At 50.5% G+C, this 13,900-nt stretch overlaps 2 protein-coding genes across 2 annotated transcripts; both read left to right on the top strand.

Moving 5' to 3' along the window:
* Positions 1–947: 947 nt before the first annotated feature.
* FIBRA_09036 (uncharacterized protein) lies at positions 948–1,168 on the top strand (the record flags this gene model as incomplete). Its single annotated transcript, XM_012330635.1, has 2 exons — positions 948–1,035; positions 1,086–1,168. 2 exons carry the CDS (start codon positions 948–950, stop codon positions 1,166–1,168), a joined length of 171 nt encoding a protein of 56 aa, XP_012186025.1.
* A 5,619-nt stretch (positions 1,169–6,787) lies between these two features.
* Positions 6,788–7,186, top strand: FIBRA_09035 (uncharacterized protein; the record flags this gene model as incomplete). Its single annotated transcript, XM_012330634.1, has 2 exons — positions 6,788–7,093; positions 7,154–7,186. 2 exons carry the CDS (start codon positions 6,788–6,790, stop codon positions 7,184–7,186), a joined length of 339 nt encoding a protein of 112 aa, XP_012186024.1.
* Positions 7,187–13,900: the final 6,714 nt, after the last annotated feature.

Below are 13,900 nucleotides of genomic sequence, written 5' to 3'. Positions count from 1 at the left end.
GGGGGGGGGGGGGGGGCCATGTCGTGGAGCATTTAGACATCGTGTGCTCACAGAAAAGACGGACTGATAAATAAGAGAAACATATTTTTCCTAACTATGTAGTAGATCGGTCGTTGCAGAAATAGGCGACCGCACCTCCCATCGGCGGCGACGTAAGTACTAGATTCGCTCATTGTTTCGTACGATTACTACCCTGTCTGCCATCATCATCGTCATCGTCTCCGATGCTCCCGCGCCCCTCGCCGTCAGCCTCCCTTATCCCACTGCTCTCCTCGTGACTCCCGCACCCTCCGCCATCAGCCTCCCCTTTTCGCTCCGGAGATGTCCCCCGTGCAGACACAAGTAGATCACACGAGGGAGATACAGGTCACACAGACAAAAATACAGGCAATTGAGCAGAGATGCGGGTCGTATGGGAAGAAATGCAGAACACGGAGGCAAGAACTGAGGACGTGCAGAAATACAGGACGTGCAAGCACAGGAGCTTCTTGACTTGTTCTGAGGATGCTCAGATTGATAGCAGAGCACTGAGGGTGCAATGCGCATGCAATTTAGTAGAGTCTGACCGCGAAGCCATCATTCTTATTTATTACTTCCGTGATCGGTATGCATGCTAACCTATGTGAGTTAACATCATTGTGGAGCAGCTGCAGAAGACTGTACATTCGCAGAATCATCGTATTTGCTCCAGACGACGAGCGTGTGACTGTCCTGCCTCCTCTTGCCACCGAATAGAACACAGTCACTTCCATTCCCTACACGGAACTTAGAGTTTGATATCACCGCATCCAACATCAGGCATATAACTTTCCCCACAGGCAACTCGAGACCGACTCAATCAGAATGTGATACTTCCACGGAGATGCATCTTCAATAAATACAAGAGCCTCCATCGCATTCAGTACGCAACATTCAGCCCTCGTCTGAATTACGTTCCAGCCTCCACCATGCCGTCCTCCAGCAAAGTCCCATTCTTGCTGCTGGCTGTCCTGCTCGCAAATGCCATGGCACTCCCTCAGATTCACAGTCGCCAAGGTAGGTTCACATTCTTCTGCTTCATCGATGTCTTGTTGATCTTCTCTCAGGCTGTACTGACTCTACTGACTCTACTGAGTCCAGTTGTGTTGGCGCGGATTGTGATTTTGTCAATCTCTGTTACGGTATCTGACCATCCAGTCTGATCATGTGGGTGGCAACATCTTCCAGAGTGCTCAAGACTCATGCGTATATGCAACTCATAGGGTCTATTCATTCACGCATACTTGATGATTGTTTGAGTGGGTGTTTACCTTGGTGCATCCGGTATATATCTATGCAACAGGTAGAAGCATATATACTTTATCGACAGACACTCATTGTTCGACTTGGAATCATTGTCACGCATAGAGAAAGCTATAGATATGAGAGCCATCGCGGGAAAATATTCTATTTCCTCTCCCCCTGACTCAAATCAACGTAGTGATCAAGCTTTGCACACTGGCATTACATTCGAATAGATATTCAGTACGTGTGTTGGACTGCGGGAATCTGTGGCGGGCCTTGGATGTAAGATATGAACAACCTCCAGTCTACTCCCAGCCATGCTCTACTAGAACTCGCCTTGCATTGCCGCGATGCGGCAATTCGCCCTGGCCACATCGCCGCTGTTCTTCATACTTGTTCCGATCGCTGCGGGATTCTTTACATGGAAAGCCCAAGGTCGCGCATATAGTATGTAACATATGTGTCGCTGTAGTGCTCCTAATCTGCTTTATGAAGTCACCCCTTCAAAGTTACTGCTCACGAACATAGTCCCTTCCGCCCCTCGAACCAGTCCGCATGACGCTCGAGAACACTGTGCCCTACATGGAAGACAGCCCTGTCTGAACTTCCGAATGGGACAGGACGATGCCCCGCGGAGAAGGCGGCATGCTCCACCTCGGAGACAACATGCGCACTTTCGGCGTCTCAATGTTCCACAAACTTTGCTGCCTCGATATTGTTCAGGTATCAGTAGCGGAGAGCCAGAACTATGTTGGGCGGACGCCAGCAATGTTAGACCTACGCTGTATGAACTGCATCCGCCAGATAATTCTATGTTGTTCGAGCTTGCGTTTCCAGTTTGTGCGTTCGATTGAGGGGAAGACCAGAAACACCGTTTCGGATGTCACTCACACATGCCGAGGATGGAGATGCAGTATTTGCTGCGGCAGAAAAGAGTTGCGACGATTGTTTGAAGCATCCGGCTTCTCGGAGTGATACGTGAATGAAGTCAGCAAAGTTGGTGAATAGTGGTGGTGGCAGCTTGCGTCCAGATAGCGTTGTATCCCAAACGTACATGTATATAGATATCTAGAAGCGGCATGAGTCATCAAACCCGCAGTAAGGCCTAGGATTCTTCAGAAGGCGTCTCATCCACATCGCCAAACCAGTTCCCGCAGCCGAGTCGTCCCAGCTACTCTGCGTGGTATCGTAGACGGCCGACGGGTTCCTACAGGTATGTGTCACACCCGTCCTCTTGACCTCCCGTCAGTTTGCATGGTACTTGAAGCATGTTCGTAGCGAGCCTAGGGTCTGTTCGCGATCGCCAAGTGAGAGTATTGTTCCTGTGGGGCGAAAAATAGCACTTTAGCACTGCATTCGAGGACCATCGGAGAATGGGCATAAGGAGCAGTACTAATCATACGTTTTTAAAGCTCCAAGGGGTTTTCCCTCAACTTGTGCTATCTGCTGCAGTCCCATTGGTGTGGTCTTCACTCATCCAGCCCGCTTTCTTCACTCATCCTCGATTGCTGATATCGATTAACGTCTTATCGTGTCGGACCTATCCACCCGCGTACATGGTATAGTATGCCCGCGCCCGCATGTATGAGCCGCACCCGACAGAGTTACAAGCACTGCTGTCCGCCCATCATCAAGTATGAAGTCGCCCAACAGGCTCCAACACCCTTTCTCCGCAGCCTGTCTCTCCACATTACCGCCCACTCCGCCGCCAGATGCGGGTCCACCGCGTCGTGCACAGCATCGAGCATCCAGCCCCACATCCAATCGAGACGCACCTACTGCCCATTGAAATGTGCTCCCCGCCACGCCAGTACGTTCGCCGCTTCCTCCTCGTTTTGAGCTTCAGCATCGTTTCAGGCCTTCGTGTGCACCTGCCCTGCATTGCAGCAGCCCGGGGTCTGGCCATATAGGCGCAATTCCACATCATGATATCTCCATCTTCCATCTTGTCTCTGTTGAATGGTGCGCCTATTGGAGATATAGGGCTGCGAGGAAGACGGACCTACACAGCTTCGCGTGCATATGGGCTTGGGGTTTGGTGTCCACGACCTGTCATAGTCGTCCGGGTATCCGATGTTCTCGCCGCTGGGTCCGCGGGGCAGCGCTCGGCGGGTGGTTGGATAACCGAGCACATGTGTTGTTGTCACGCGGGTGACTGAGCATACTCCTCCGGTAAGTTAGCCAGCCCCAGAGATTGGACATAGTAAAAAAACCTCGCCTGACCGTTGACCGTCTCTCCGCGTTGTCTCCAGCTGCGCCACCTAGGATTCCAACTTCGAGCCCCGCGACGTTGACATGTCCTGCATCCACCACATCCTCTTTCTCTTCGAGATCGCAGGGCGCCGCCCGACCGGTTGTCACCAAAACGAACATCTTCATTCGCACAGAAAACATCAGACAGAGTTGTCTTGTGCGCGCCGTGTCGTCCCCGCAGATATCAACCCGATTGCACGACCTTCCTCTTGCTCCCCTTCTCAGGGTCACACAGCCGCGCAGTGCGTCTGCACTATGCTCTTGCGCGCGACAGTGGAGGGAAAAGCAGAGAGAGACCATCGTAGTGGTTGGAGGCAGGTGCAAGTACCATCCGGCGTTTCTGCCATGCACTCCTCTGCCGTCCGTCTCGCCTCTCCTCACATGTGTATGGCCGCTTTCATTGAGAGTTACTGAGAGTGTCGATGTATGTATGGGAAAGATTAGACATACTGGACGTTTTGGAGATGCACAGCGTGTGGAGTAATGATCTATGGGGTTTTAAGGTCTGCAGAGTGGGATGTGAGGGATTCCAGCCCCTAGATGAAAGACCAGGGGCATAGTTCCCAGAGTGGAGTTTTTCCCCAGAGATACACCAGTGGCCTACGGGGAACACTGCTCAACAATCTTCAACGTCATTGTGAACAAGCTGCTGGAGAGGCGTTCGGGAAGCGGAAGACGCTGGGCGCCGGTAGTTGCCGGCACGGAATCTATCTTAGATCATTCGCCTTGCGTGGTCGCCCCTTTGAGTCCGGTCCCCTCGTCTAACGAATTTCATTTCTGTCTTGTCACCCGTTTGCACCGTAACGCGTCCGTAATTCTATGTTCCAGTTCTATCGAACCTAAGCATCTGCTGTTTGTCCTTCTAGCGCTTTTATTCCGCCTCTGGCTGTGCTCCTCTCGACTTCGATCGACATCCTGCCTCCGCCCGTGTTCATTGAATGATCGAGAAGGCACTAACATGTACGTGTAAAGTACGGTACTTTCCAGCTCAAGCGATGTTATCGTTCTTCAGCTATTCGTCATCATGAGATTGCAGTTGAGCTTAGTTGAGCGGGGATAGCCTGTGATGAGCCGACATCGGTATCTCATGATCTAACTGGTGGTGCCGTTTCTTAAGTAGCATATGAGACGGATCCCGAGGTTTCACTGGTGAGTCAAGGCCTTCGTTTGGGACATTGGTTCTCGCAGGCCCGAGTTGGTGTTTAGTCTCGATCTCAAGTGCCAGGCCACATACTTTGTAGTGACCAGTCTGAGGGGTGCTGTTCGGGTCGTATTGCTGTTAGCAGAGTGCTTCCTCTGATATGATTCGGACACCATTGTATCACTAGTTGCCGGCATTGACGGTAAGCACCGCTTTTGTTGCTTTCATTGAATTACGCACAGCGACTGAGTATGTGTGCTAACGTGTCATTCGCTTAGAGAAGATGAGGGTGCGTATCTACACCTCGATTTCGGGTCTCCATGGCTTTCACTCAGATGGCCTCGCCACAGATTCATTACACTAATACCGGACAAGACTCAAGTGGGCTAGCAGCTCCATGGCGCTCGAATTGATGAGCATTTCCCCCTGGCATCTCAGCGCGTCCATTCCTACATAGATAGACTTGTTATTGATATGGGTAAGGTGGTATACACACTTCTGAAGTGCATCGAGCTGCAATGTTCCGTAACAGAAATGCCGGTCTCGCTATAGTTGTGTCAAACCATGGGTATATAACACCGTGGGCACCAATATGCTTCCAGTAAGCAGCTTGAACCCCTGTACGCTACAATATCTCAATCAACTGTTTTCCAACTGGCCCCCACGTCTACAACCCTTGCACAAGCATTCTCTTGATATGTCTTTGGCTGCATCTATGGTAACTTGGGTTGATGCACTGTGAGTTGTCTTCCACTCATAATGACATGAGAGCACACACATTACTTATAGCCCATCACTAGATACTTGACCAATATCTGTGGCTATGCATGCTTTGGTGTGGAATTTTCCATGTACAGTATCATGCATTTACAAAATATTGACATATAATAGCTCTTATAATCTATGAATACATCATCACCTTCTCCCTTGAAGTTGATCTGTTCTGGTTACATCCTGTATCTGGAGCCACAATTGTGTTTCTCATCAACAGATATGTACTCTTGCTGAATGCTGGATATTATGCAACCAATCTTTTTCCTGTGACTAATATGGTAAGCTCTCTCACTGTAAACTCTTATCTTCCTGCAAAAACTCATACTATATGGTTAGAGGTTTGTCTGTAATGCCTTTATTGGATATAATATTACTAAACAGGGCTAGTTGTGAGGCTATAACTATTATTGGAGAAAATTTAGGACCTGTAACAATGCTTGCTGTAGCAGGTTTGTCTTGCATTTACTTTGAGTGCTATCTGTTGCTCAGTGTTCTATTAATAGTATTTGCTGCTCTACGATTATATGCTACTAGTGAATTCAATAAACCACTTGCAATACTTGTGCTTCTGTTTGGACTTGGGCCTTTGGTAGCTAATATAGTATGTCTTGATTTTTTTCTGGGATATTGATATACCCTTATATTAAAGCAGTTTGCATATATAAATTCATCTCATTTTGTATATGTTCTGAATAGCACAATATCATGTGTACATGGCTATGACATAACAATGTCTGGATACTTGAAGTAAGTGTCAGAATATGATGTATAAAATAATGATTGATATTCCTTGGTATAAAACAGATGTACTAAGTGCCCTCTTGTTAACAGCTAACTTGAGACTAATCTCTTTGTAGTAATCACTATAAGTGTAATATTCACTATTATCTCAGATATCATTGTTATCATTGTTGGCTGGAAGTGCACACTCCAATCAGGTATATCAACTCAATACCATGGCTTCAAACAACCTCTGATTTTGATCATTTTCAGAGATGGTAAGATTCTCAAGTTGAAAATTATTTATTTATTTTAATTGACAAAACTGAACAGGGACAGTATACTTTCTGTAAGACTGCTTGTTTTTTTCAGTGTTTTCAGTGTTTTCAACAGAAGTTTAACAATCACCATGTATAGAACAGACCTCACACTGCAGATTGCAGGGCTTATACTTGGCTATCAGGGTGAAAAGGGATCAGTGTGTATTTATTATTCCTATACACTTAGGCATTTCTGAACTAGACACATTTAGGTTTTAGGTTTATATGCAAACATATTTCTGTCTATGTGGGTAACCTATCTAATTCCCAGTTGTGTATATGTCAAGCATCTAGTACTAATCAACTTCCTGCTAGCATGCCTAACATCCTCATATCATGGTTCATGCTCAACCTTCAAATGGCCTCTCAATCTGCACATACTATGAATCCCTCCTCTGGGTTCATTACTGAAGAACTGTATGCACAGACAAGAAGCAGAAACTTTGAGACAAGTCTTGTTGGAGACATGGATGGACCTCTTGCCTATGGTTTATCTTTACCAAGGGATGTTGAGTGCTGCATGGAGGAGGATGATTTGCCCAGGTCAACTAGTAGTATTTCGCCAGCCAACGAGGACATCGAGCTAGTCGAAATTAGACGGGAAGGACTAGCAGATGAAATGGTATGTAGAACGCGCGCGCACTCTCCGCATGTATTCCCGATACTTAATTCTCACAAATAGCTACACGAAGGCGGTCATGTCGACAATGCGTGACCCCTTCACGCCATCATGTAGGCGGCCGACGTCAGTGCATTCAGGTGAGATTAAACCGGTTTATTACGTGGCCATATGCAAATGCCCAATCGTCTTAGTTCTGCCCTAGTTCGAGCGCATTGTGGTCGTAATCAGCTGACCACAGAATGGAAATGGTGGCTGTCATGTACTCTGATTATTAGACTAATTATTTAACACTTGCATTTTACCATGATATTGAATATCATCGTGTTGAACACTTACTAGCTGATCTCGTCTACCGACAAGTCCAGGTGTATTGAACGGGAGGAATCATGATTGGCATAGAACGAATGGGAGCACATGAGTGTAAGGGAGCACGCGAGCGTACTTGTCCTCATAGCGTACAAGAATGAAGTAGGACGTACCTAGCATACGTACACGCTCCCTCGGGTTGCGATGCAGGCAATGACACTGAACCTACTTGATGACAATCAGTTGAGCGGCCACGTAAGACGCGAATTCAAACCATAGAGAGCTTAGCGAGAGCCAGACGTGCAGGCGTGGCGGGAAACGCATTTATGCGGGCCATGATCAGACGTGATGCCAGAACCTGTGAGCGTCGCACGGCGAATAAATTGTCACAGAGGGAATCTGGGATAAAGCAAGGGGATTGGGACCAATCGGGCGGATGGAGATACTGTATTCTACGGGAGTTCAACAAGCTGCTACCGGAGGCCACTGGTGTCCACGGAGTTATACACATGCAAGGTTTGAAACAGCAATAGCGAGACCAGCGTGACTGTGACTGGCAAAAGCGGAACGGAAGCGAAGAGCTCGCATACGCTCTCCGCAGATCTGGGTGAAGGGTGATGATAGAGGTCGCTCACCATAGTTGAACGCGTCTTCCCTCGACAAACGTCCGGATCCCAGCGCATAAGCCCAGTTCTATGATGTCTCCGACTGCGCCTACATAGAGCGTTGCCCACAGTACATCGACAGGCTATTAAGCCGGACAAGGAGATAGAAAGCGGCTCGAGAACAGATAGGGATACAGAGCGATTTCTGGAGACTCATTTGCAAAGTCGCAGCCTTCAAATCATCGAGATGTGGCAGAAAAGCGACGACTAGCGTGTTGCTCCATACCATGTCGAGTATGCGAGCTCAGGTGTGTCCACAGCGCGTCCAGTTTTCACCCAAAGGGGACAGTGGATATTGTCAGAAGTGGTCCCATAGCACCTACGGAGACAGTATAGAGTGGAACAGAAAAACGAGGAGGAGGAAGAGAAGGAGAAGATGGTGGAAGAATGGACTCGGTGGTCAGGCAACGAGACGCCCAGTGTGCCCCCTTCGGCATCCACCGACGGACTCGCGCAATCCTCCGAGTCGTTCATCCATGGACATAATAAGTCTTTTGCAACATCTCGAGGGGTCAGCAGCGTTGGATGCGATGAACTCCACAGGTAGGCGGAACATCTCCTTGTCCAAGCCACTAAATCTGTCTGCATACAGCTTGACCGCTGATAGGCGAATGTGGCACACACACCATGGCCACCGTTTGGAGATGGATGTAGGAGCAAGGTGACGCTTGCTTCCCGTTGCCGGCCTTGCACAAGAGACACGATTTGGAAGCATGTCCATGACGAGAGGCGGCGGCAGAACGGAGAACCTCGTCCATGTCCGAAGTCTGACTCCTCGGATTTCCACTGACAGCTTGTTGGTATCTACGGCCTCTTCCGCTGACCCTTCTCCGTCGCCTGCGTGAGGGTGGCATCGTATAATTGAATGAACGAGTGTCGCCGCTCAGTACACGATGACGATTGTGTTTGGACCTTTTTCTCTGTATCTGATACAGAGATGGTCGTGGCAGAGGACGCGCTCGATCCGTCGATTCACTGCCTACGTTCTCATCGTATACCACGTCGAATGCTCTAGAGTCTCCGCTTTGCTCTCAGTGCACGAAGATATCGCAGCGCTCCATCCCTTCTCGCCAAATTCATCGTCTACAGTATCAACAACACTGCTCGCCGTCTCCATTCTATCGTTCTTAGGGCCGGAACTCCGCTATCCAGCATCCCAGCACGATAGTTCCGTCAAACGCAAGGTCTTTATTTCATGCACAGCACTGGTAACAGGATGAGATGGGTTCTTGTGCGTCCCTGAAAGACGCGAGATGTGCTACGCGGTCTCGATGCAAACTTGTCTGGTGCTCACATCTCCATCCTAGCAGGTTATAAAGATCGCATTTATTTGCGCGCGAGAATACTCCAGGCTGTCTCGCTGTCTACGACCTCTCAGATAGCTTCCTCCCCGGATTCGGATCCTGACTAAATTCGATCCGGGCCTCAGATAGCGATGTTCCTGTACGTTACTGTGCACGCTCCCGTCGTTCACAATAGCTCTAGACTTGTGGATATCCGGGCTTTGTCTGTGACATCTTGCTGGTTGTTTCACAGGGCCATACTCACGCGCATTATAAACCAGACTCACAATATTTGCACTTGCTTGACGGGTGCGGTGAGTCGTGTAGGTGATGTTTTTCAGGGATGGTGGGGATTGGATGCGGGAGAGCTGGCGGTGCGACGGGCGAGATAGACAGTAGGCGCATTCTTCCTACTTCTAGTTCTATGCTCATGCTATTGGCCACGAATATCGCCCTTGCTCTCACCACTGCCTGCGCTGACACGGTCAATACAGATAAAAGGAGAATCCGATGCACTTCTCAATCAGCGAGCTCGAACACTCCGATTGGCGTGTTGAAAGAGACATTATTCCTCAATTTGACTTCCTCCAACCGGGAGATGTGTCAAGCATGAGCGAAACCGGACTTAGAGTAATTCTGATTGTGGTAGTGCGGTCGTCGCACTAACTATGCTTCACCTCGAGCTGCGTTTCCGCCGCGCGATCTAACTCACTCCGGCACCTCCTGATGCGCCTATGCGCCCAGGCCCACTTTGTGTACAGTTACCGGGACACGCATCTCACCTCGCGCAGACCGCACCTCTAAAAGAAGATATACGCAGAAGGCAGCCCGCACCCGATCTCAACCATCTGCATACCGGTTCTGTTACTTGCTACCAGTGCCGGTGTATTCTCTGACCGCCATTACCGCGCAGGGATTCCGACACTATACGTGGATACTTGTGCTCTCGAAGGCTTGGAAGGATACTTGCGTCGACATCGATCTATGTAGTTGTCTAAATTATGTGAGCATGCAAGACACCACACATAGCGTCTGCGTCAAATCAAACACCCCGGGACCCACTGTAGTTCACGAATTCTCTTATTCTTTGTGTTTGATGTGGGATAGCGTATGTTGTGTCTATCCACTTCTAGGGCTGCATCGCAAAGATCGGAGACTTGGTATTCGTGGCAGAGACGTAAGAGTGCTGCGGCTCGCAAGAAAGGAGTTTGCCCCTCCGCGGAGAGAGATACATACCCAGTCGGTAAAAACGAGTGTAAGAAGCAGCAAGCTCTCAAAACTGGATGGCGCACCTACGGCCCTCGTACAGCGTGCTCAACAGAGCTCGCACGGGCGGTTGAAGAGCTCGAAGACATGGCCGCCGGTTGAGGCACGGAAAGCATGTCACGGAAAAGGACGGAAGAGTTGGCCCGTGCTCGAGCGAAAATGTTTCGTCCTGATTCAAACGCACTCGTGGAGATTCTGTGTCTATGTCCAGACGGGGCCGTGTTTGTAAATCATCAAATTTAGGGTCAGGCGCGGAGGGAGCAGCTTGTTAGAAGCGGGGAATTCGGCAGCTAAGAGTTAGGCGACGAGGAGGATATACTGACAAAGATGCTACAGAGACCGACTGTAGAATGCGAATCGACCAGTCGGTCATTCGAGCGGAGGATGACTGGACCGTGAAGCCCGATCGCGCGTTGACGTCATATTTTTAGACTATAAAAAACGACCCTCCCAGCCTCGTTGGTGCGGTCGTCCCGACTCTGGATCGACATCCGAACCCGTATCCGGTCCCCTCGTCCATCTGCTGTGTTCGACCGACGACCTCTGTCTCCCGTCTGCACTACAACCCGTCGGCCACATGTCCACCGTGACTTTCGGGCACCGTCTAAGCCGACTGTGCACGGCCGCTCTTCTCTCCCCCTCACTCGTCGACATCCTACCATCGTTAGACACGTCCTCATGCATAAAAGGTCCAGCTCGCACCTACATGCACCCCCGTCAGCACTACCTTTTCCTTCTGTTCGCCTCGGTCTTCCCTCATTTTCGCAAGCGCTTGCGCATGCATGCCCATCCCGGACTGTCTGTCCCGCTGTGGTGACATTCTCGGGCCGGAACTGCTCTCATATGGAGCGATCCCTCTAGCAGACAGATGGCGGCAGGGAATACACGTCCATGCTGTGTCTTGTCTGTTGAGCACGCACTCTCTGGGGTCTGGAGAGAGAAGGAGGTCTTGTCTGCATGTGCGGCGGGCGCAACTACAGCAAGCGCGCACCGCGAAGTGCTGTGTGAGGCCTTGAGCTTGAGTTTGAGGCCTTGAGTACTTGCCTACTGGTCCAACTATTCCATGCCAGTGCTTGTGTGCGCCTTCCCGCAGAGGCCGTGCTAGAGTTCCGACAGCGTCAGGGTCGAATCGGACGTCCTTGGACTCGTTCCTGTCTACAAAGTGGCCGTATTCTTCATATCGAACGTGTATCAATCGCATCCGGGAAGTCCCGGCCCATGCGAGAACGACTGAGCCGGGCGAGGACGTCCCGCACAGCAGAGAGGAATGTTGCGTTGAGCACACGCCGAAGACTCGACCGACGGCTGCTCGAACTCGTCAGTGGCGGTGGGCATCGGTCGAAAAGCCCGTCTTCTTCGAATCCCCCATTGTCCATGGTCTCCTCCGCCGGCGCCGGCGGGCGAGGCCAGTTATGGCTCAATGACGATCGAATCCGGAAGGCGGGCGGCGGACGTCTGCGCGTCGTCTACAACCATACGCGTTCGACTCATTCTCCGCCTGCACAAGTCCCAGCGCCCGGCGCGGTTTCAAATTTCATCTGCGGTGCTCCCCGCCACACTGGTGCGTCCTACATTCACCACTTCCTCTTCCTCTTCAAAATCGTACGTCGCCGTCGTACCCGTCGTCGTCGGCGCGGATGTCTTCGCTCATCTGCACGGAAGACACCCGACGGTGTCTGCGCCGGCCTTACGACGTGATCCACATTCTTCGCCATGCTACTTGCGTGTTTACTTTCTATCTAGACACACTGTTTGTTGTGCGCAGCACGTCGTCCCTGCGAATGTCCACCCGATTGCGCGACCTTCCTCTCGCCCCTCTCCGGAGGCTCGCACATCCGCGCAGCACGCCGGCAATATGCTCGTGCGCGCGACGGGATCGAAAAACAGGAAACGGGGAAGGGGCCGTCGTAGTCGTTAGATGCGGGGTGCGAGCACCATCCGGCGTTTCTGCCATGCGCTCATCCGCCGTCCATCTCGCCTCTCTTCTCGCTTGTATCACCGCTTTTACTGAGAGTAACAGAGAGTGTCACTGTATGTATGGGAAAGATAAGACGTACTAGAAGTTTTGGAGATGCACAGCGCGTGCAGGAATTACCTGTGGGGTGTAAGGTCTGCACAGAGTGGGATGTGGGATATTCATGCTGACAGATGAAAGACTAGAGGCGTAGTTCCCAGCGTGCAAATATTATTGTTGAGACACGCCAGTGGCCTGCAGGGAACACTGCTCAACAATCTTCAAGCTCGTGGTGAACAGGCTCAGCCTGCTGGAGAGCCGTTCGGAAGACGCTGGACGTCGGTAGTTGCCGGCACGGCATCTATCCTAGATCATTCGGCTTGCGTCCCATTCGGTCCTCTCGCCCACCGAAACTTCATTTCAATCCAGTCTTGTGTCCTGTATGCACCAGAACGCGTCCGCAGTGTGTCCATAACATCATGTCCCAACTGCATCGAATCTAAGCATTTGCGGTTTGTCAACTTCTAGCGCTTTTATCCCGTCTCTGGCTGCTTTCCTTTCCTCTAGACCTCGATTAACGTTCCGCTTCTGCACCTGTTCATTGAATTCGTGAAAGGGCACCAGTTTGTACTCACAAGGTGTGGTACTTTTGAACTCGAGCGATGTTGCCGCTCTTGGGCTACTCGTCATCGTGAGGCTGCAGTTGAGCTTAGTTGAGCGGGGGAAGCCTGTGACGAGCCGGCATCAGCATCTACTTGATAGTAGCTTTTCCTAGATAGCACCTGAGACGGATGTCGCACCCAAGGTTTCACTGGTGAGTCAAGGTCTCCGTTTGGGATATCGGTCCTCGCGGGCGCGAGTTGGAGTTGAGTCTCGATCTCAAGTGCCAGACCACATACTTTGCAGTAACTAGTCAGAGGGGGACATCTCCGGTCGTACCGCTGTTAGCAGAGTTCTATCCTCTGATGCGACACAATTGCATTACCAGTCAATTGACGGTAAGCACGGTTCTTGTTGTTTTCGCTGAATACTCTGTAGTGACTAGTCAGAGGAGGGCATCTCCGGTTGCGCCGCTGTTAGCAGTGTTCTGTCCCCTGATGCGACGCGGTTGCATTACTAGTCAATTGACGGTAAGCACGGTTCTTGTCGTTTTCACTGAATTACGAACAGCGACCGGGTAGGTATGCTGGCGTGTGATTCGCCTCAAAATATATGAGGGTGTGTATCGGCGTCTCACTTTCTGATGTTTGATTCCGCATCTTCATGGCTTTCACTCACGTTGCCCCTGCTTCACTACACCAACGCCGGACAAGACTCAAGTGGGCTAGCAGCT

The sequence above is a fragment of the Fibroporia radiculosa genome (assembly GCF_000313525.1).
Source record: "Fibroporia radiculosa TFFH 294 genomic supercontigs, scaffold7025, whole genome shotgun sequence".
Classification (NCBI taxonomy): domain Eukaryota; kingdom Fungi; phylum Basidiomycota; class Agaricomycetes; order Polyporales; family Fibroporiaceae; genus Fibroporia; species Fibroporia radiculosa.
The sequence above is the reverse complement of the archived record's forward strand: the minus strand, read 5'-3'. Positions and strand labels throughout refer to the sequence as shown.